A 24,093-nucleotide genomic window follows, 5' to 3' on the forward strand; every position below is an offset into this window, starting at 1 on the left:
CATTTAAAAAAAAAGAAGCCGGTGATTCTCTTATACACAGAGATTTTATTTTAAAGCAAAAACTGAAAGTACTTAGGGTCATGTTCAGGTCTGTCTAGCTTTCTACCTCAAAGAAAGAAAAACATTATAGACTATAAAATAAATGCAGAGAGATGTTTAGAGTGGCATTTTCTATAATAAAAAAAGATAACAGACAAATCAAATGTTCATTAATGGGCAATGGTTAAATAAGTTGTGGCTCATGCATTTTGTAAAATACTCTGCAGTCATGAGGAAGAATTACACACACACACACACATGAAATTTTTTTTGTGTGTGTATATATACATGCTTTAGAAAGATGTTCATATTGTTAAAAAAAAAAAGCAAGTTGCAGAATATTACATAAATATTAAAGCATTAACTTACTATAAGTTCAATGCATATATATTTTTTCAGCTTTACTGAGGTATAACTGACAAAACTGTAAGGTATTTAAAGTGTACAATGTGATGATTTGAATAATGAATGTATATCCTTTCACATATACATTTCTCCCATTAAGTTAATAAACTATCACTTCACATATTTATATCCCATCCCCCCTTTTGGGGGAGAACATTTAAGTTCTCCTCTCTTAGCAAATTTCAATTATAATACAGTGTTATCAACTATATTCATTAGGTTAAATAACAGATCCTCAGACCTTATTCATCTTTCATTCTGGTAACTTTTAACAAGCTTTATTAACTGATTCCTAGTATTCTGAGGCACTGAAGTCAATATGAACTTCTGCTAATGGGTCTATTATGGCAATGAAAATGCCAAGGCAGATATTCCTAGACAAACACTTCACTTACAAATATCCTATATTCACACAAAAGGCCAACAGCTAGCCATCTCTCTGACCACCACTGTCCCAAGGCCACTCCAGAAAAGAGCAATGGGATTAGGAAAGAGAGATTCTAGTTCCAAATCAGATGTACAAACATGAACAAGTTACCTGACTTTTTTGTTCTTTTCTGTCCTATAAAATGGATGATAAAACTTTAAGATAATTTCTACATCTAAAATTCTGTTTCCACTTTTGGACTCAGAGGGAGAGGGAGAGGGTAGGATGATTTGGGAGAATGGCATTGTAACATGTATACTATCATGTAAGAATCGAATCGCCAGTCTATGTCCGACTCAGGATACAGCATGCTTGGGGCTGGTGCACAGTGTTGACCCAGAGAGATGTTATGGGAAGGGAGGTGGGAGGGGGGTTCATGTTTGGGAACGCATGTACACCTGTGGTGGATTCATGTCAATGTATGGCAAAACCAATATAGTATTGTAAAGTAAAATAAAGTAAAAATAAAAATTAAGAAAAAAAATAATAAATAAATCTTGTCACACACACACACAAAATTCTGTTTCCATATTTCCCAGAGCCCCAGCTATTCTGGGTCTACAGTACACTACTATTTGGAAGACAAAACAAACAATGCTTAGACCAGGCATCTTCACACATAAAACCATGCTCTGGTCTGTTTCTTTCTTCTCACAAGCTCTGTTAACTTTGCTTTAAGCAAATCGCTTATTATATATGCATATCTATCTTAAAATTCCTCTTGTTTCTCCTAGATGCTTCTTTTTTTTCTCCAAAGACAAAACGAATAAAATTTCTTACTATTGTATTTCTTTTACTATACTCTGCAAACCAAAATCAAATCTCAATCAAGACTAATAGGTGTTAAGAGGGGTGGTGATGTAATTAATATGTTTTAAAGTGGGATTAAGCAAACAAAAAGCTAGCGTAATTAAATATCCGAAAGTTTCCTTTAGACGCCTCCAAACTCCTTATCTGCTTCTAATTTTACCTATTTCTCATTAAGTACCATAATTCAATAAAAGTGAGCTTACTTTTAGATTATTTCTTCATGAAGAGAAGTAGGGGTGGGGAATGCTAACCTTTACCCTTGGGTTATGAAATTACAATGAATGAATGTACAGTGCATAAGACAGCATAGAGCCTAGCAAGGCAGCTAGTATCATTACTCAATATTTTTACCCTTATTCTGTTTACCAATATTGGGCAAGTACTATTTTTTGCTATTTTTATATAAAAAAGTATGCAAAGTTTAAACCATTTTTATGAGCTAGTAACGAATTATATTCACAACCAGTTATACAGAAATTCATATTTAAAGATGGATCTCTTCTAATTTTAAAAGATAACAAAAAAAGAAGGAGACACTCTAACATGCATAATTTAGAAATACCAACCGAAAGCTTGTTTACCTTGTCGTTGAATATCCGGAGACTGTCTAAGGTGTGCAGGTTTTGTTCCAGAAGTGCAGTGCCTGCTGAATACAAGTTGACCTCATCGAGCTGTAGCACGGCTACAGCAACCCAAAAGAGGGCTTTGTGCAGAGGGGAGTCCTAGGCAGGGGAGACGCACTCCAGGTTAGTAAGATTCACCACTGTCTCATCAGAACACATTGCGGGATACAAGAAATCATGCGTGTGCGCTCTGTTGTGTCTGACTCCCTGACCCCATGGACTGTAGCCCACCAGGCTACTCTGTCCATGGTATTTTCCAGGCAAGAATACTGGAGTGGGCTGCCATTTTCTACTCCAGGGAATTTTCCCAAACCAGAGATCGAACCTGTATCTCCTGCACTGGCAGGCACTTCTCTACAGCTGAGCCATTGGGGTAGCCCCTTAATAGAGTTTATCTAAAAGTTCCTATCTCATTTACACTTTCTTTCCTTAAAAGTTTTTTTAGTTGAGTTACTTTCCTTGCTTACAAATTTGTAACAGATATAACAACACTTTATTTAACATATTAAACCTAGGCACAATGAAAATATTATGCTTAATATTTTAAGCATGTCTATATTAATTAGATCAACAAATATTAATACCAGGTACTTAATACTGAATATTTCTTAATTCACGTGAACCTGAAATTCACTTAGGTTAATTTCTCTTGTATTTAGAACTGCTCGGTTTGCAAGTGCTTATTTTTCTTTAGGGTGGTTAGGTTAGAGCTCATTTTACAAATTAACCTCAGCAATATTATCCAAAGACAAAGAAACATACTGAGACATACATATACCCAAACAGATACAATGAGAGAAATACCTTCATTTTCTAAACTTAGTCATGAATCAGATATAATATAAATAAAATGTAAATAAGTTGGAATAAGAAAATTTAAAAGGCTTCTTTCCTTTCCCCACCTCGGTTTCAGCAATTAAGAGACAGTCTGGATAAGTGATCCAGAAAGCTCTGGGTCTCCAGGCACAGGGAGAGAAAATCAGGTTCTCCTAGTAGGAGTTACTGCCCTCAGGACAAGAATTCTAAAGAGAGATTTTTTGTTTTCTTCAAGCTTTCTCTACTGTTTTGGGAATTAAATTGGTTGGGGGTCAGTTAATTTTCTACTGGCATTGGGTAATAAAGTGGTGCAATTGAAGGTTCATAATTTTCATAGATACCCCCCTTTCTTCTTTTTTTTTAAATGGTTTTGAAAAGTTGGTCAGCCAGTAACAAGAGTGTTTTGTGTGTCACTCAGATCAACCTAGACTGTCTTTGACAAGAGTAGCTAAACCCTCATCTAAGCCTTCTTTAAAGGTGGAGTTAAGCAAAAGGATCATTTTAGTTGTTAGAGAATGATTCAAATGTCAAGCCAGAATATTGCTTAAAACTTTCCCCCCCAGTCTTCCATAACAGTTTGGATTGATTCATCTGATCTTTGCTTGCACTGCTGAATCTTTGTCCCTTTATGGTTTTCGGAGAAAGCTCTAAGAAAGGTTTGAGTAATTGCTGAGCTAATTCCTTGTATTTGGCGCAAGCTTCTGGACTATGTGATTCCAAGTCCTTTAAGCTGTATTTTCACCCTGCTTTCTCTAGTCATTCCCTTGTTATGCTTTCAGAAACTAACATCTGCATTAGTTGATACAGATCTGAAAACTTGGGCTCGTAGGTCCAGATGGTCAATTAGAATTCCTTAACAAATCCCAACGGATCCTGACTGGGATTGGGAAATTCCTTAGCTAAACCCCTAAGTTCTGTTCGGATCCAGGGTGTTTAGGTAAGCATCGAGGATGATTAAGTTCTCCCTGTAGTAGGTTTCTCCTTCAGGGAGCTATAATCACTTCTGAATTTTTTTATCCTCCTTTGCTGGGAAAAGGTGAGAAGCAGGAGGCAGAAGAGCTGGAAGACTTTTTAAAAAAGCATCTGGACCAGATGCATTCCATTCAGTTTGACCTTACAGTTAGCACTGCACAGCATCTTTTTCTAACTGTGCACACAAAAATATCAATTTTGGAATAGCAAAAGAATCCCAATTTGGCCATTTTAGAATGTCTGTAGAACATATAGCTCAATACCAGGAACATACAGGTCTTTATTTCTCTGTAAGCTCTCTCAATCTGGCGTATCTTTGTACTCAATTCACAGAATACAGCTTTAGAGTTGGAAGATAATACTACGCCATTACTTAGTCAATTTATTAATGTGGAAACATAAGGTCCAGATGTTATACAGATGACCTGCCTGAGGTCACAAACCTGAGATGAGCTCAGACCATCCTAAAACAGTGGCTACTATTATCGTATTCCCTTAAACATTATCTTCACTTAGCACCCAAATTCCTTTGATTATCAGGTGTGCTTTACCCCAGCTTTACACTTCTCCACAATAATGATCACCAACTAACGTATCATGTATTTTAATTACTTCATTATCTAGCTACTCCTCAACTTTCACATTCATTCCAGAATAAAAGTTCCATGAAGGCAGATAATTTTATTGGCTTTGTTCAGTATTATATCTCTAGCACCTAAAACAGTACTTGGCACATAGCAGATGCTCAACTGGATCAAAGAATGAAGAATATATATTCATCTTTCCTTTAAGCACTGATAAGACAGTACCCAAGCACTTCACCTTCTTCCTCTAATGTAAATAAAACAACTGAATTTTAAGGTGAGACGTTCTACTTTAACTACAGCTTTTTCTTTGTAATTTCTCTATCCATCTTATTTTCTGAACTCTTTGAAAGAAAATAACATTTAACACTAACACCCAAAATAAATGCACTCATTTTCTACACAGTAATTACCTTATTAAGAAGTGGTTGTAATTTGGTTAGTGCTATTACTGTAGCTTCTATCAGAACTTGACTGTTGTAAGTATCAGGTCCTTTTAAGCAACTCTCAAGAGCCTTTTAGAGAAACAGAATTCTTTATGTTACTTTCATTGAAACAAAACATTTACTCCTAAACTGAATTTCAGAATTATTTCAGGAACAATTCCTTATTTAATAAGTGCAAGAATTATTTCCAATGCTGTGGTGATCTTGGTAGCTAGTAAGTACATTTGGAATCTTTTAAAAAAGTATTTCTATATTATATGCTAATATAGTAAGTCAGGCATTGTTATAGCAATTACGTATTACATAATTTTATATAAGGCTAGTCTTTGTTGTTGTTTAGTTGCTAAGTCCTGTCCAACTCTTTGCAACCCCATGGACTGTAGCCCACTAGGCTCCTCAGTCCATGGGATTTCCCAGATAAGAATACTGGAGTGAGTTGCCATTTCCTTCTCCAGGCGATCTTCTCCATCCAGGGATCAAACCCGCCTCTCCTGCGTTGCAAGTAGATTCTTTAGCACTGAGCCACCTTAGAAAGGTAAGGCTCATCTTATCATCTAGTTAAATGCTTATAATAAAATAGTAAGAGTACCTTCTGCCAAAAGAAATACTTAATTTTTTAAAGATATCTTCTCTAGAGAGGCTTCACTTCAAAGAATTATAATAAATAATCAAAACCCATTTTTAAAGGTTCAATAAACAACATATAAGATACTTTATTAAATTTAAATTTAAATGTCCCTTAGAAAAATTCAAGATATACTTTACAACTTGGGAACCACAAATATTTGGTAAGAGGGGGAAGTACCTTGCTGAGGATACGGATAATCTGCTTTATCTGCCCATGAGATACTCGTTTGCTAATACAGCCAAACACAACAAGAGCTCTTGGTTGCAGGGATGGGTTATACTGGAATGCAAATCTACAATTAAAAAATTCAAAGAGCTTATGAAAACCTTTGTGTTTATATATATACACATATAAATACATAGAATAATTACTTACAATATCAATTATGCAGTAATATTGATCTTTTCAACAGTATACATACTTTTGCAACTTAAATTCGGGACATACCTTTGCGCTAGTTCTGTCCATTGGTCCAGCCACTTGCATGTTGGAATATCTCTCATACATGCCTAAAAAAAAGATACTCTGAATATATTTATGTACGTAAATGTTTCTAGAAACATCTAAACACAGTCTATGGGAATGTTTTTATTTAAGCATTAGTGCAAAACAGAATAAAACAGTATTTCTTCTATACAGTACCAGTGGATTTTTAAAAATGAGTTTAGCTTCTTATCATTTTGCCTTCTGTACCTCCATGATCTCCAACAAAGCCTCTGTGACTGTCTCCAAGGACGTCAAAGCGAAAGTCTCCCTCTCATAGGAGCCAGGAGAGAATGACCTGTCCCGATAGCTGGAGCGGAAGGCGATGACAGCAGCTGACTTGACTTTGCTAATGCCAAACAGCAGGTAAAATTTCGGTAATGAGAACTCTGTCAAGCTGAGTCTCAAAACTTGCTTGGTCTCTTCTGTAAAAGAGAAAAGGAACAAGTAAAGACTTTAAAGATACAATTTTTTAAAAAAAATTCTAAAGTTTCACATATTTTATTATGAATTTATAAAATTTGAATATCATATCAAATTACCTAACAGTGTTCCCTCAATCAACCCTCTGGATACATTAGCTTCATGTTCATCAATTAACTCCCTATCTACAAATCCATACTAGGAAAGCAACACTGTCAACCAGTGCTGAGTTTTTAGCTTAGGTGATAACTACTAGAGTTTCCATGAAAAATGTGCATAGAACATCTCAGCTGTGGCTTGAGATGGAATGAAAGTAATTCATTCTTTTTCTATTTCAACTGTATTTCATGTCATTACTATAGATCTAAATAAGCAGCTTGGTGTGAAGGCATCGTAATATTAATACATAAATAGGTAATCAAGGCTAATCAGGTGGTATAAAATGGGGAAAGGACTTGGTAAAAACACACACTGCTTTCCTAGAACTTACCACTAAAATGAAGCTGTGAACAAGTACACAGAGAGTGAATGATATTAATGACCAATCCATGTGTGGAAGCTCTCAAGGAGAGTGGCCCTGTTGCTACTAAGAAAGTAACAACATGGAAGAGGTAGGGGAGATGAGCTGCCACGTCGAGGGAATTGTTGAAGGACAGCATTAGCATGTAGCGAGCCAGAATGGCAATGTCATCCCACATAAGATGTTGCTCTAAAGTAGGAGTTGGAGATAGGCATGTCTTGTCAATTATTTTGCACATCCTTCCAATAACCTGTAAAGAAGCAAAAAAAAATTTTTAATGGGAGCTAAAAAGTTTTATCACAAAAAATTTCTTTTCAAAGTGATTGTTATAAAACAAAAAAACCTCCTGATAAAAAAAACCAAAACAGATATATCAAACCATAGCCCAGAAGACAAAGGAAAAGTGATTACCTTGCTTGAAACCAATTTCACATTTCCAGAAGCCAAAGCTACAGCGGTATCTGCCATCACCTCAGCCTTTATTGATCCCAAGCCACCTGTTGCACTGGTTTTGATGAAACTGTCTAGTACAACATCAAGGAGGTCTGTAATCTAGTGGAAGAGGGAAAGGTTAACTTATGTTTTAGTCATTCTACCAACTTAATTTTTAACTTAAAAATAATTCAAGGAGCAGTCCAATCAACATGAAAATTCTGTTTTACCTGAGGCCTCCAAAACACTAGGTTTTATTTAGAGACTTGTCAGAAATTTATCATAAAGTATCCAAAAAGGATGAGAGCAGTCACTCAATTCCTTCAGAGATTGGTATTCAAAAATTTTAAATCTCTACGTGTATTATTTTCATTCACTCTGTTCTCGAAGACAATAGTGTATCAGCAGTATAAGGTACAATTATTTTAAAATATAAGAAATGACATCAAGTACTGAAATGTTTTGTAGAGCTGCAAAACTGGCTCCAAGGTCATTTAAAATAATGTGGAGGATTTGCAGCATTATCTGAATAAGGGTATTGCCTCCTTAAGTGATTACTTTGAAGAAATGGTAGCATAATTCTTGTCAGACAGAAATTACATGATGCTATTTTAATCTTGGCATTCTTGGAATAGAACTATAAGTGAGAGCAGGAGGCCCAAATAGCATCATTAGCAAGCATTTACTGATGCCTGTGGGACACAGGACGCTAGAATACACTATGAGGCACTGCTCATCAGAAACAGTAGCAGACTCTCACAGTTAAGCTCTGCATGCAGCCATCCCTTGGTGTCCATGAAGACTAGCTCCAGGACCCCCTGCAGATATCAAAGTCCCTCACTTCAGAAATGGCATAGTACAGGTGGCCCTCAACACCTGTGGGTTCTGCACATCAAGGACTCTGTGGGGTGACTGTAATAATGCTATGGAGAAGAGTGCTAGAATAATTAGTTTTTCTCTGGTTCTGAGACACAGACTCCTGTAGTTCTAAAGTGGATCAGGGATTAGGTGGGTGTCTGGCATGCTTTTTGAAAAAGGGGACTGTCTTTTCTATAGCTATATCGCTAGCGCAGTGCTTTGCACAATGTGGGTATCAGATAAATATCTGTACCAAGGAGGTACTAGATAAATATTTAAGAAAACTCAATACCTGCCCAAGGCTCCCCCATATTTTTGCTTGAATAGATGGATACATCTGTTTCTCATTTATGGTCATTGTTATCAGCTTATCAAGAATTGCAGTAACTCTCTGTCGCTTGGCATCATCGTTGTGCTTACAAAAACGTACTAGATTTGATAGCCATGGAGTCATGTACTCCAAACAAAGGTGTTTCAATTCAATGCCTGGGGGGGAAAAATTACATTATTAGCACAGATGGTCCATAAATATGTCATTAATGATTATTTCAAAATAAAAGATTGGGAGGAAAAAATGTAAAAGGAAATGACCATAACCTAGAATCAGGCCAGGAGAAAAGAGACTTGGCAAATATATTACTGAAGACAGAGATGAAGAAAGAGAACAAGCCTTAAAGAAAGTAACCTCCAAAGTCATTAAGCCAATTTTTGAAAAGTCTTATCTTACTTTTCTCCCTTTTAACAGCTTCTCTTCTAGTTAAAAATTTTCTCACTTTATTCTCATTTTAAAAGGAATATTGGTAATCAAAGGAACTTTGATAAAAAAAGAGTATCATCATAAAAATGAAATTGGTATCAATATATTGGTGTATCACTTGACCTCTCCATAGGCTTTCAAATTTATACAGAGATACTGTATATTCATGGGTTACACACATGTAACCCATCCCAACTCCTCCACAAAAATTAAGAGTTATGCTACATACAGAATATGTTTTTTTAATTTATTTTTAATTGGAGGATAATTGCTTTATAATATTGTGTTGGTTTCTGCACACAGTATGCTCTGAATGTTTATTTCACTATATACTATACTGAGATTTACTCAAGGTTAAAAAATTTTCAAGGAAGGACATCTTGTAACTTTTTATTTTGAAGTAACTCCAAACTTACAAAAAGATACAAAATTAATGCAAAGATTCCTCTATATAACTTCACCAAGAGTACCCAAAGCATTTTTAAATGTTTATATATATATATATATACATATAGCATAAAACCTGTCATTTTAAAGTGTACAGTTCATAGGAATTAAGCATATTGACATTGTTGTGCAACCATCACCACCATCCATTCCAGAACATTTTAATCTTCCCAAATTGAAATTCTGTACCAAAAACATTTTTAATGGCCTCATATTATTTCATGATATGAAGATTACATAGAAGAATAATGTAATTGGTTCTTCAGTGTTTACTTTTAGATTGCTTCAGCATTTTGCTATTGTAAGTAATGTCAAGTGAAGCACAAAAGTATGGAAAATATATCTCTGGCAACAGAGGTGATAACAGTGGTTACTGTTGGTGAGGAAATGGGTTGCCAGAGAGGAAATTTCTGGATGTTGGAAATGTTCTGTATCTTGATCTGGGAGAGGGTTTTGTAATGTATTCACATGTAAAAATTAATCAAATTGTTTATTTAAGATTCTGGCACTTTACTGATGATAAGATACACTTGAATTTTAAAAACCTACATAAAAAATAATGCTATGATAAACATATAGATATTAATTCCTTAGGATAAATTCCTTAGGAATTATGAGTCCAAAAGCTGTAAACATCCTTAAGGTTCTCCATATCCACATCCAAACTACTTTCTAGAAAACTTGCTCCTGTTCACAATTCCAAAGACATCAACACTGAATTTTTTTTTTAATCTTTCTTTGTCACCATAGGTCCATATAGTCAAAGCTATGGTTTTTCCAGTAGTCAAGTATGGATGTGAGAGTTGGACCATAAATAAGGCTGAGCACTGAAGAGCTGGTGCTTCTTAACTGTGGTGTTGGAGAAGACTCTTGAGAGTTCCTTGGACTGCAAAGAGATCAAACCAATCAATCCTAAAGGAAATCAGTCCTCAATATTCATCGGAAGGACTGATGCTGAAGCTGAAGCTCCAAGACTTTGGCTACCTGATGTGAAGAACTGACTCATTAGAAAAGTCCCTGATGCTGGGAAAGATTGAAGCCAGGAAGAGAAGGGGATGACAGAGGATGAGACAGTTGGATGGCATCACCAAATCGATGGACATGAGTTTGAGCAGGCTCTAGGAGATGGTGAAGGACAGGGAGACCTGGTGTGCTGCAGTCCATGGGGTTGCAAAGAGTTGGACAAGACTGAGCGACTGAACAACAATTCTTTCAGTATGAATTTCTTCAAATTTGTTAGTGAACTTTCACCATTTCCTTTGCTTCAATCTATTACTTTTTTGCTTCATAAGTCCTTACTCACCCAGAAAGTAATTAAATATTATTCCTATTTCTTAAATGGTTCCAGTTTTTATATTCAATTCTTAAAAACAGTTAGAACTTATTTTGGCATCATCTTGTGGTCTGGCATTAAGATGAAGACCCAACTTGATTCATTTCTCAGCCTCCTCATTTCTGAACTGATTTAATCTTCCCCCTATTAGTCTGTGTTACTTCTTTATCAACATGCTTCTCTTAAAGTGATTTGACTGCTGATTTTTGAACATTCATTTTAATTACTGTTCAGTTCAGTCATTAGGTTGTGTCCTACTCTTTGCGACTCCATGGACTGAAGCACATCAGGCCTCCCTGTCCATCACCAACTCCCAGAGCTTGCTCAAACTCAGGTCCATTGAGTCGGTGATGCCATTCAACCATCTCATCCTCTGTTGTCCCCTTCTCTTCCTGCCTTCAATCTTTCCCAGCATCATGGTCTTTTCTAATGACTCAGTTCTTTGCATCAGGTGGCCAAAGGATTGGAGCTTCAGCTTCAGCATCAGTCCTTCCAATGAATATTCAGGATTGATTTCCTTTAGGATTGATTGGTTTGATCTCCTTGCAGTTCAAAGACTCTCAAGTCTCTTCAACACCGTAGTCAAAAGCATGAATTCTTCAGTGTTCAGCTTTCTTTATGGTCTAGCTCTCATACATCCATACTTAACTACTAGAGAAACCTTAGCTTTGACTACAAGCCTCTCTCAGTTTTTCTTTCTTTTCAATATTTTCTTAGCTATTGTATTTTCAAGTGAAATGCATAGCATAATCATTTAAAGCCTCATTCTTAATCCTCAACTCTCACAGCTATTTTGAAGGGACTGAATTGAATTATAATAATCTGGTAAGAACTGTTCATCCAGGAACACAATACATGTGTCCATTCACTGAAACCTTTGTTAATATTGTTTTAATAAAGCTTTATACCTGTCTTGTTTTGTAAGTTTTACATGTTTTCTTTTTAGAGTTATAATCCTACATCTCTTGCTGTAAAAACACACAGTGATCTGCTCTTACTGAATTTCCAAAGCTTTCAATTAATACAGAAAAGTTAAGAAATGTGTTTGAGTGTATTAAAAAGTTTTATGTATTATAGAGAGAGAAAGGGAGGGGAAGAAAATGTCCGGAAATAAGCTGGAAGAAGAGCAACATTTATATTACTACAGGGTCTGAAGATGGATAGACATAAAGAATAGATGTTAAATTTACGTTTACGAAAGCCAAGTCAGGAGTTGACTCTAGACCTTGTATTTTGTGCCACTGCATTCTCCATGAACTATACATAAACAATAAAATCACAGTTCAAACTCAACCTGAAGTAAAGAGAAAATGACTACTTCCCTAAAATCAAGGAGACAACACAGATATTTTACACATTTGGAATAACCTGCTAAGAAGAGAAATACGCTAATCTCAAACACGGTATGAAAAACACTTTGTAAGTGTGCAGAGATATAGAAGATATCAAAATCTTCCTACTGTGCATGTATTGCCAAAATTTTTGTGGATTTCTCAATGTGATCTACCATGAAGTTTCTTCAGTAAGACAAAAAATAAAAATAAGAAGTGGAAATATACTAAAGATTTCATTGGCAAATTTTGAAATGAAAGGACTGTCTTTGAATCTTCTTAGAATCGTTGTTAGTATTTAAAAAAAATCATTACTTACTAGATTTGCTAAATCCAGAAATACACTCTTCCAAAAATTCTAAGGTGAGGTGTGGCTCATTGGCTGCCAGGGTCTTACTAATAGAGACAATAAAGAGGGTGTTGTTGGCTGGGATACATAAACCTGACGTCTCTAGTAACTGGCCCTCAATTTTTAAATTAAAGGTACAAGTTAAGGCACACAGAAGATTATAGGCAGCTGACCTAGGAGAAAACACAAATTAAGTTGTTTTAAACTTTTTTCTTGTAATTTCAAATTTTTCATAACATACAACTTATGATTCTGTTACCAAGCATAGATCAACTATTTTAAAATTTTATGATCAATCAGAGATTAGATTTTGTAATCCTATGGTAAATCCCAAATACCCCGCAATCATATTTTTTTAAAGGAAAATTCTCCACATAATCAGAAGAGAACTCTGAGGCTCCTAACAACAGCGAATATAAGGCCTTTCTAAAAGACATTCCATTGGGATATAAAATATGAGAATTTTATGGTCTTAAGATCAGTCAATATGAAGAAAGTCAGAATAAGGCATACCATATTTTCAGTGAGGCCAAAACTCAAATTGTGGCTCCCCTTCTCACTAGATCTAGTTATAACCAGGAGCACAAGAAATGAGATGGTCCTCATAAAATTACAATGCTAAAATCTTTCATTAGAATCTGCCAAATTTCTTTCTAGGTGTCCTACAATTTATACTACAAACTAGAGGTCAAACAATTTTTTAATATAATTAAGTACCTACCCCCACATGCCATTTTTTCCTTAAGTGAACTCCTACTATTATACATAAAAGCACTGAATTAAAAGAAATAAAGAGCATGCAAACCGTAATATATATCCAGGTTCCATCAGAACCAAAGTCTTCCCTATAAAAGTCTAAAAATATACTTAAACAATTTAGGAGACAGCTCAAAAAACTCAATTTTTAGATTTAGATTTTTCTCCCCTATCCAGCAAAACAAATGGTTTGCTCAGTGAATTTCAGGTTTTCCTTACCTCTGAACTTTCATCATGCTAGTATATTTATGTAATAATCACATAGGGGAAAAAGCCACTGAAATATAAGTCTGCCTCAAGGCTTTTTCTCTGGAACAACAGGCTTCGGCAAAAAGCAGAAGCTGTTAGTTTGCTTTATTTCACAAGAGAAGAATACAGGTTCATTCAAGCTAATAACTGTTAGAAGTCTGCTAGCACTCTTCTACAAGGAATTTGGAACTAGAAATTCAAGACAGACATAGCTCCATTTTCCTAAAATGAAAATATTAACTTCATTGTTTCTAAGTTTGTGTATCTTTTATTAACTCCAAGGAATTCTGAGTGATGCTATTTTGACAGTGACTTTCACTCTGTTATTTCAACAGTTATAAAGAAATGGGATTCCTCAAATTGGGAGTAGGTGTCACAGACTCCTCACAGATAATGAAAGGTAAGTATATGTGAAATTTTGTTTGTATTTTCTGGGAGTTCATGGACTCCATAAGGACCATCCAGATAAATAAATCTTGCTTATTTCTTTTCCTTTTAAATTATGGAGGATTTGGAATTCTAAAAAACCCATTTATAAAACCTGAGCTATATTATACCCTAGGGAAGATTTTCCAAAGCCAAGAATTTATATCTGTAAAAACCTGATAGTCCCAAGGTACTTGGGGCAAAAAATTATCTTAACATGAAAAGGAGAGGGGCAGAAGAGGGAAGTGGTGTGGAGACACTGGCAGAGAGAGGAAAGGGTTGGGGGGGCCAGTGGGGAGTTGGGAGGAAATATTCGTTAAACACAAACTATTTGCTAGATGCTATGCTCTGCTACCACACATTTATTAAACTTTTGTAAGTTTACAGGAAGGCAGGAAACTAGAGCTCATCTGCAGAACTTCAGTACCTTGACCAAAGTCATACAGAGCAGCAGGTCTAGATTTAAACCAAAACTCCTGATGCCATAGGCCCTGTCCTTTTCACATTCATTTAGATACTAAACCTAACCAGATCCAATTATAACTCTGCTCATCTGACATCTATATTTGTCTTAAGCTTTCTTTCAAGAATTTTGTTAAAGTTACACAGTTGCAGAAACTATGTAATGTTACTGAATTACTGAAAATTAAGCCTTCCTTTTCAAATAATGATAATCTTATTTGATTGCAAGGGAGCTAAATAGTGATGTACTTTTAAATATGGGAAAAATTAGAGAACTCAGAAAAGGAGAAATTTTATTTAGACGTAGAAAAAAAAAACTTTTTTAAAAAAGAAAAACAAACAAACAAAAAATCCCCACCAAAATGGCCATGCTGTATGTTTCAGATGAAAGCTGAAGGAACACTGGCTTGGTATAAATCACCCCATTCAGATTTACATAGTTCATGGGTTTACCTACTTAGAATGGCTGCTAACAATTTATAATATTAAGGTAGAGGCTGCCTTAAAAATTTATTAATTGATCTCATTTTTAAAACCAACAAACTTTAAATAAGATTGAAATGAGTTTTTAAAAAACCTACCGTAAACTAGGGTCTGAACTGCCTAAATTAAGTAACGCAATATTGAGTAGTGTCCCAGGGACGTCTTTTGGCCGAATCTTGGTGTGCTGGGGAATGGAGTCTGGTTGCGACAGCTCCCAGCGTGTCCGGATGTGAATGATAGACTGAACAATGGCATCACACTCCTGGTGCATGAAGGTGAGTGGTGTGCCCTGGTTTGCAATAGTTAAGGTGAACTGGTTCTCGTCCACCAGGCAGATCTCTTCAATTTCTGAGGCATAATAGATATCATTGAGAAAGACTGATTGCCCCAGGACTTTTGTTCGCTCAGCAGAGGTTACCTGAACAGCAGTAGAACCAACCTGGAAAATGGCAGCAAGAGGGCAGAGTAGAAAAGGATTAAATTTCATTATGTAGAAATGAGAGGTTTCAAAAACCAACCAACCAAACAAAATACCATGTTTGCCATTTAAAGAAGAGTTACCACCATTATATATTCAAACAGGTTCAATAATAATTGTGATAAGTGCTGTCAAAAGAAACTGAAAACATCAGAAAAAAATTTTTAGTTTTTAAAAGCTTGAGATCCTATGGATAATTACAAAGGTTATCCTGAAGGTTCATGTTCATCCTCTGCTAAAAAGCATGTAATAATCGAAAGAACTCTCAATAGGTAGTTCCCACTCCTCATATATTCCTGCCATTTGACAGATACGCAGCAAACCGCCCACTCTATACTACTCTCCTGCCTCCAATCCAACCTGGAAATTATATTAAGTGGACACCTCTCCAGCCTTCTGCAGGTCCTCCATGAAGACAGAAAGCCTGGTTTTCCTCCATCTGGACTTACTTGACATTTGCTGTACAGTACTACAGGGACCCTGGGGAGTCTAGTAGATTGGCTGGTTAGTCAAGCAAGGCAATGAATCACTTACCTAACAGGCAGTGTAACTTACTTTAATAGACACCTTGGTGTCTTTGTGAGCTAGCTTGAGAGCGTTGTGGAAAACCTTCAGGTCCTCTTCTAAAGCCAAGGTGGCAGCGGGTAGTTTCTGCTGTTCATGCTCAATGTGCTCAGCCAGTTTCCCAGGACAGTCTATGAAAATGAGTCTTTTGCTGCCTTTGAGGCCAGTGAGCAGCCGCTCATGATACTTGGTATATTCCCTGACCCAGGAGTTACAGTTATAGATATATACTGCAGAGACATTATCATAAGCAAAGCCAGGAAAAACCACAAACCACTTGGAGAGAAAGTCTGTTTTAAAGCGATTGCTAGGCCCAGTATGGGTAAGGTCCACTACAATTTCATATGGCTTTGCATAATATGGCTTTAAAGTCAACAAGACGTGGTATATCAGCAAATCACCATTGATTTGACCAGTTTTGAACCTAAGGAAGATGAAAAAAGGACACAAATCATTAACAGTTCTGAAGGAATATACAGATGCTACAAATCTACTTTATTCCTTTATTTTCTGATTAGTTTTCTAGAGAAAACAAACTATAATATGAAACAATTATACAGTCTGGATCCAGTTTTTAAACCACTTGTTCTTAAGACACTGAGAAGGCTAAAGTAGAATGGAAGAGACAAATCCCCAGTTCAAAAACTGAGCAACAACAGCAACACAAACTTGTCTACCACAGTCAAGCAAGGAGGAAGGCAGTGGACACGGATCGGCTGCTTCCAGGCACACCCAAGTTCCCAGGTGAACTATCTGGGTGGGAATGACCCACTTGGAGCCTTGGAGTAAACTGAATGAATTTAGTCAATTCATTTAATCCGCCATGACCAGAGAGAATGGTTCAACAATGATCATGTGACTCAAACTAGGACAACCGGGCCAAGTAGGCCCAATTCAAAGACTTCAGCTTAAATTGTTGAGAACTGAGATCTTTTTCTTCCCTGATGTTTATAATTAAAGGAATATAAAGCTCTGAGAGTTGTTAGCCTGTTTACCTTATGATATGAATGAAAAGCCTGCCTAAAAACTGAAGAAATGGAGCAGAGAAATGACAAGATAAACTGGGGCCCTGGCCATTTCTTTTGAGTCCTAGATAAAGCCCCTCTCCTGGGATCAAATTTATTCCTCTACTATTCAGTTGTGTGAGCCAATACATTCCATTTTTTGATTAAGTTGTCTATGTCATATGTTGTCTACATTCAAAAGAATGCTAATCAATATGAGTAGTTAAAAGAAGGACCATCAGAAAGCCCCCAAATATAGTACCTGAATTTCAAAACAAATCAACCTTATATTAACTTTGGCCCAATGTTCTATACTCGATGATTCTGGTGGTACTACAAAGTAAGCTAAAACAAATATCCTTTCCTAAGAGTTTTAAATCTTATTGGGAGAAAATAAGATAAAAATATGACAAGTTAAGTCATCTTAAAAAAAAGTATTTTAAGAACAAAGAAAAGATACGAGGGAGTATGTAATCACTTGTCAAAGAAACTGCACAGAAAAATACTTTTGTGAAGTTCAATAGAGGGAGAAATCAACACAAACTGGGTAATCAGTGAAAGCTACATAGAAGATGCTGAAGTGGGCAGGAGGAATTTCAAATTCAACAAGAGCAGGGAATGGCAGGCCTCATGGAGAGAGGTAAGGAGGGGGGAAAACAGGCAACTACATGTGCTGAGGCAAGAATCAGCTAGCCGAGCTAGAATGGAGGATTCATGTAGACAGATTTTAAGAGAGAAAGCTGGAAAAATACAGAATAGCCAAATTGTGAAGGGACCAAAACCACTCAGGGGCAAAACTAAGGGGCTCAGATTTTCTTTTAAGAGCTTGGTATTTCTTGGAGGATGTTCTGTGGCACACCAGCGGCAGAATCGACTCTGTCTTGTTAAAACGCAGTTTCCTGTCCTAGCCCAGAACTACTATATATGAATCTATCCAGTGGGGCCTGGAGATTTTCATTGTTTTTAAACAATGTTTTCATCTGATGTTTATGTGCACAAACATTTCTGAATTGCAGCTGCAGGTGTTAGGTTTGACCACATTTTTTTAAAAAGAAAAAGGTGATATGATCACAGGAAGTGATACATACAACACATAAGAAGGAGTTGGGGCTAGTAAAAAAGATATTATAGTAGTCTAGGTATGGTTTAATAAGCATCTAAAATATATACAAGGCTAACAGTGAGAAAAGAAACTGATCCAAAAATATGAAGAAAGGATCAGCATGATCAAGGTCTTTATCAAGGCTGAAACAAAGGATCTGAATTAAAAGGACTTGCTGTATACCAAGGCTCTGCCATAACAAAGAATGCTACCACCCTGAATAAAAACAGAGACCTCAAGGGGCAGTCACTTTTGGGGAAAAATGAGTCCATTTTAGACACATTGAGTATGAAGTCCTGACAGGACATTAGAGGGGAGTGTGTGTGTGTGTGTGTGTGTGTGTGTGTGTGTGTGTGTGTCCGTGTGTGTCTGTGTGTGTGTGTGTGTGTACACTACACTTCGATTATAAGGGATTTTTTTTTGGTCCCTTATAACCTATGTTTACTAGATATTCTCTCCAAACCACTGTTGCATTTCCATACTTTGAAATGCTGCTTATAAACATTACTGTTTCTATTATCTGACCAATATCCTGGGTCACCAAACTCATGTTATCAAATCAGTCTGTGGTATACAAATACAATTTTTAGAGAAGATTTTAATGCTCAATCTCAGGGGAAATGTTATTTTCTGTTTTTCTGAAAGATACTAACATAGCATTTGAAAGCATATAGCAGACATACATAATAAGCATAGGGTCAAAAGGCATTAAACAGAAAACCCTCCCTACCCTGGAGGCGGGGATTTGTCCTACAAAGCCTCCTGTCATGCCGTGGCCAAATAGACAAGTTGGAGATTTTTTTTTCCCCTGTGACATGTGCTTTAGCTGCAGTGGAAAGGAAATGTGTCATCTGTGGTTAGTGGAAAGCTAGCTGTACATATCCTTTTTTTTTTCAAACTGCAGATTTAGGTTCAGATTCTTCAAGTCTATTCTGCTTTAAATTATTTGGAAGCTGTGCTTCAAGAAAAGAAAAGAAGTGGCTTATTAAAATCAGGTTATAAGATTTTGACCAAGCATTTTGTAAGGTAGGTCATATATACGGCTTTTCTTATGCCTTTTCATTTATAACTTCTTTCAGATTAGTGTTTGAGGAAATACTTTCGAACAGTGCTTAAGAATCGTACTAACAAAGTAGAATTAGTAACGGAACACGTATGCTGTTTTCTTCTCTGTTCTATTAAGTAAAATCTAAGTAAGAAATGGCAAGAGTTACCATCAACACAGAGCTTTAAATTAAGATTAAGTAGAATTTGATTTTAGTCTCTTCAGTGAATTGTCAAGTTTTACCTATTAAAGTAAGTTTTTAAAAAAATTTCTCATTACTAATGCTTAGGCATTATAAATTTTATTGAAAACTACCAGAGATGAAGGAAAATTTTCATAATATAACCTGGCCTCCATTGCATAAATTAGAGATGTAGAGACAGCTCTCTATTCTTAGGCATTTGTAAGGATATCAAAGTCTCATTTTGTTAACGGTTTGTTTATTTGGGGATGACAGTACATCTGGCTGAAGACAATCAACAGCGGGCCTATTATTTATCCTGTGGTGAGCACTGCTAGAATGTGTACAAATACTATGATACATATTACAAGGCTAATGAACTAATGTGACAAGAATAACTTGCTTTAAATCATTTTTAGCATCTCATGCAGAAGTCCAGTCTAGTATAAAAGGCTGGAAATTATTTGATAATCCAATTTAAAGTCTTTCTCTTTGTGGAAGAATCACAAGTACTTCCATAAATCCAAAGATGTATGTCATTCAACTTAAAAATTGAATTCAAACACTATTATAGACAAGTCAGTATACAATATCTTTAACTGTCTATAAAAATTATAATCCGAAAAGTAATCTTACTTCTAGAACACATAAGAAAGGGTTTTTTTCCCCTCCATATTATCAATAGGAAATATTACTTCAGAGGTTAGTTTCTAGTTGGCATTGTTTATTACATGCTACTTTCATTTGTGTAACAATATGTCACATTTGTTATTCTCAAATCAACTATACTTCAGTTAAAAAAAAAAAACCATGAGAAGCAACAGTATCTGTGTCACCTTGGAATTGGTTAAAACTCTCCCTTCTAGACCTATGGAGTAAATCTGCATTAAAAACAAACTCACATCCATGTACTTTCTAGTTTGAGAAAAACTTACATATAATAGGCAAACAGGCACTTTTATTTGGTATATCTCAGGGGATGGAAATGGCAACCCACTGCAGTAACCCTGCCTGGAAAATTCCATGGACAGAGGAGCCTGGTGGCCTGCAGTCCATGGTGTCGCAAAGAGTGGCACAGGACTGACTGACTAAACAACAGAGGAATAAGCTAGTTTTTGCTCCCACTTCCCTATTCATATAAATGCAAACAATAAAACACTCTTACAGAAGTGGCCCAGACAAACTGGAATACTATTTTAAAAGAGATAGCTCAATAATGTAATGAATCTTTCCTTGGCTTACCAGTACCTAGAACAGATATGCCAGCTGCATTTAAATTTTCAGTCTTATGATGGATAATAAAAATTAGGAACAGAGTTTTCCCCTTCGTGGACTGGCTTCCAGCGAGCTCAGACCCAAAACCGAAATTCCACTTTTTCATTTATAGGTTGAGACTTACGATCTGCACTGACTTCCCACTTGAGCCTGAATCCCATGATCCTGATATTGTATTTCTATTTTATTGTATACCTTATTTTTTAAAGATTAGGTCAAAATATTCACAGAAAAATTCTAAGCACAAATAATAATGAGAAAGGTCAATATCTTTTGTTGAACTTTTGAGATTATTCAAAAGAAACTTGCCTCTTTTCCTCTGTAATGCCAGAAGTTTGGGAGAAAAGTGGCATGTCTTTGCTTTCAGAAAGCCACAGTAACTCAGGGGCCATAGAGGTGAAGGGAGACCCATCATCATAGAAGTGCTTTCATGAATACTGGGAATATATTCCTAAGCACTAGCTTTAGTCTAAGCTTCAAGATAAACACCCAGGAAGAAAAAAGAACATCTTGAATTTCTACTTGAGGTCCGTTTTCTCTTGGTTGCTACCACACTTCCCCTTTCCTGAACCCCCAGCAAAACTATTTGCATTTTCTTCTCATACATGAAGCAAAATGTCACATTTCTCCTTTACTATACAGATGGGTGACTCATTTGTTAGAGGATGGGGAGTTTCTGCAAGGAGTTTCCTTAAATGGTCAGGAAAAAAAAAAAAGGAGGAATCAAAAAAGTAAAAGCAGAAGTATGTGACTCAAAGCTAAATTCTTCCAGCATGCTCAAGAGGGAGGAAACTCTTAAACCAGGGTATTCAGTTTACAATGATTAGTAGTTACCTGTAGCTACCTTTTAGCATTAAAAAAGTAAGAGAAATTAAATTGTTTCTTTATATGTAGCCTAGTAGAAAAAAGATCAGTTCAGAAGGAATTCAAACAGGAAAGCAAATGTCAGGCATGAGTGTAATTATAGCTAATTATAACTAAAACTTATCAACTGTCTATCCATCTTTTAATGACAATTACCAAAACTAGGAACCATTATTCTTTCACAAGTTAACAAATAATACTTCTATCCCTACAGATTACCAGTACACTCACAGACATGGGACACATGGGACATTACCTGCATCTTGCCTTTCTGATGACAACAGCTTTTTCTTTGTCTCCTGGAACAAAAGCAAACTATACCCATCTGTGGGATAACAATACTACTGTCTTGGATCCAGATATTCACAAGATGGACAGAAGCCAAAATGAAAACTTTAACACAAACCCTAAAACTCCTGAAGCAGATAAAAAAGATAATTCTACAAACATGCCTGAAACAGCAACATCATCTCACATTGCGTTTTTAACTCCTAAATCTGAACTGGAGCTTTATGTATCTTCTGTTGTCAGGAACAGTCCTCCAACAGTACAGAGCATTGAAAACACAAGCAAAAGTCACAGTGAAATTTTTAAAAAGGGTGTCTGTGAGGACGACAACAACAAGATGGCCATGCTAGTCTGCTTAATCATAATTGCTGTGCTCTTTCTTATCTGCACCATTCTATGTCTATCAACTGTGGTTCTGGCAAACAAAGTTTCATCTCTCAGACGATCAAAACAAGTAGGCAAGCGTCAGCCTAGGAGCAATGGTGATTTTCTGGCAAGCAGTGGTCTCTGGCCTGCTGAATCAGACACTTGGAAAAGAGCAAAACAGCTCACAGTGCCCAACCTAATGATGCAATCTACTGGAGTGCTCACAGCTACGAGGGAAAGAAAAGATGAAGAAGGAACTGAAAAACTCACTAACTAATAGATGCTTTAGTGACGAAAAATGCAAAGTAGCAATGAGAAAGTTTCTGGGGTAAAATTGAAGTCAGTTTGACATTTAATGCCAAGGTGTTGGTTTGAAGGTCTAAAGTTTGCCATGGTTGGCCTTGCTTAGAATCAAGCAAGTGAGAAGGGAAGAAGTATGCCTGCTTTTACTTAAATCATTTAAACGGTGTCTGACACTGTTTTAGAAAGCAAATAATAAAACGACAAAGCATTCAAGGAAGGTTCTAAAGACATGTTGAAGGAACTGACTGAGTTAGAAAGAGACAATTTATGAGTTTTTCTTGTTCAGCAGTAGTAGCTACATGATCTTTGTCCAAATGTAAGTAACTTTGAAGAGTTTCAGTGTGTCACTTGAGGCTATTACATGCTTTAACAACTAACAGAAGTCACATTCCTAACGCATAGAGTTGAACTGTATAGTTAGATGGTACTTTCTTTGCTGAATGTGACAGAATCCATACCAGTTCATCTATAAGCAGGGCTAATGTTATGCCAGATGCTTTCATCTTTACATGTGGTGTACATAAGAAAGTAATTTTCTACTATATTTAATTAAAACTTTAAATTTTGTATAATAAATTAAGATGATAGAATAAAAGTGACTATGTATATTTGCATTCACTTGATTATTTTAGAGAATACACAGCAAAGATCAACAAGAAACAGAGTACAACTGAAATAGATGAGATTTATAGCCTCAACAGAATGCTAAGTGTAAATGTAAAACATATCTTACTGTTTAACTGTAATGTAACTATAAATATTGCTTATGGGATTTTTTTATACCAAATATTCAAAGGCTGATTAGTTTTTGGACTTTGAGAGTGCCAAGTAACCTAATAAACCAATTTTATTTTTTTACTATCCAATATGGCATGAGCAAAGAAAAGATGTGTATATGTGTGTGTGTTTGTTCTAATTTGGAAAATAGGATACTCAGGTAATTGCTGAACGTTTAAAGAAATTGGGTTCAAGTAAAATAGTGGCTTACATTTAAGCCAAGACTTTCATCTTCAATTTAATATATTGCAAAAATTGCTTTGAGAGACTTTCCAACTGTCCACCAAAACTGACAGAGAACATAATTAAAGACCAGGCCAGTTTCAAAAATCTCATCCCTTCTCGAGCATTTATTTTGGGAAATATGCTAGACATTTAAGGAAACATTTATTTATATGTATGTGTTTTTTTCTTTTTTACAATTCAATTCACTTTGACAAATGTTTACACATGTCAACACCTTTTAACCAACAAATAGAACATTTTCTCAGAAAGTGCCTTTAGGCCTCCTTCCAGTCTCTACTATCTCCACCCCCTAACAACAGCCATTGTTTTTTTTTATAAAATAATTTGAAGTATAACTGCTTTACAATGTTGTGTTTGTTTCTCCTGTACAACAAAATGAATCAGCTATATGTATTCATATACAGCCCCTCCCTCTTGAACCTCCCACTTACACCCTCAATTCCGCCTCTCTCAGTCATCACAGAGCAGTTGGCTGAGGAAACATTTTACACATTTATATATACTTTTTCCAAGTATTACTGCAATTCTTTCTAGGTTAGTA

At 35.9% G+C, this 24,093-nt stretch overlaps 2 protein-coding genes across 3 annotated transcripts in view; one reads left to right on the top strand and one right to left on the bottom strand.

The window, feature by feature from the left end:
* Nucleotides 1-24,093, bottom strand: part of NF1 (neurofibromin 1) — a 248,098-nt gene that overhangs the window by 25,613 nt on the left and 198,392 nt on the right. For both annotated transcript variants that reach the window (XM_068978214.1, XM_068978213.1), the window contains 11 exons: nucleotides 16,093-16,525; nucleotides 15,158-15,498; nucleotides 12,654-12,856; nucleotides 8,759-8,952; nucleotides 7,588-7,728; nucleotides 7,147-7,426; nucleotides 6,444-6,658; nucleotides 6,198-6,259; nucleotides 5,928-6,042; nucleotides 5,090-5,191; nucleotides 2,263-2,403 (listed from right to left, as the gene is read on the bottom strand). In XM_068978214.1, coding sequence (XP_068834315.1) covers nucleotides 2,263-2,403; nucleotides 5,090-5,191; nucleotides 5,928-6,042; nucleotides 6,198-6,259; nucleotides 6,444-6,658; nucleotides 7,147-7,426; nucleotides 7,588-7,728; nucleotides 8,759-8,952; nucleotides 12,654-12,856; nucleotides 15,158-15,498; nucleotides 16,093-16,525 — 2,227 coding nt within the window. The remainder of the gene's footprint in view (nucleotides 1-2,262; nucleotides 2,404-5,089; nucleotides 5,192-5,927; nucleotides 6,043-6,197; nucleotides 6,260-6,443; nucleotides 6,659-7,146; nucleotides 7,427-7,587; nucleotides 7,729-8,758; nucleotides 8,953-12,653; nucleotides 12,857-15,157; nucleotides 15,499-16,092; nucleotides 16,526-24,093) is intronic.
* Nucleotides 21,511-22,897, top strand: EVI2A (ecotropic viral integration site 2A). The gene is made up of 2 exons (XM_068978936.1): nucleotides 21,511-21,569; nucleotides 21,787-22,897. Exon 2 carries the CDS (start codon nucleotides 21,808-21,810, stop codon nucleotides 22,501-22,503), a length of 696 nt encoding a protein of 231 aa, XP_068835037.1. The 5' UTR covers nucleotides 21,511-21,569; nucleotides 21,787-21,807; the 3' UTR covers nucleotides 22,504-22,897.

This window comes from Capricornis sumatraensis, chromosome 8 (assembly GCF_032405125.1).
Source record: "Capricornis sumatraensis isolate serow.1 chromosome 8, serow.2, whole genome shotgun sequence".
NCBI lineage: Eukaryota > Metazoa > Chordata > Mammalia > Artiodactyla > Bovidae > Capricornis > Capricornis sumatraensis.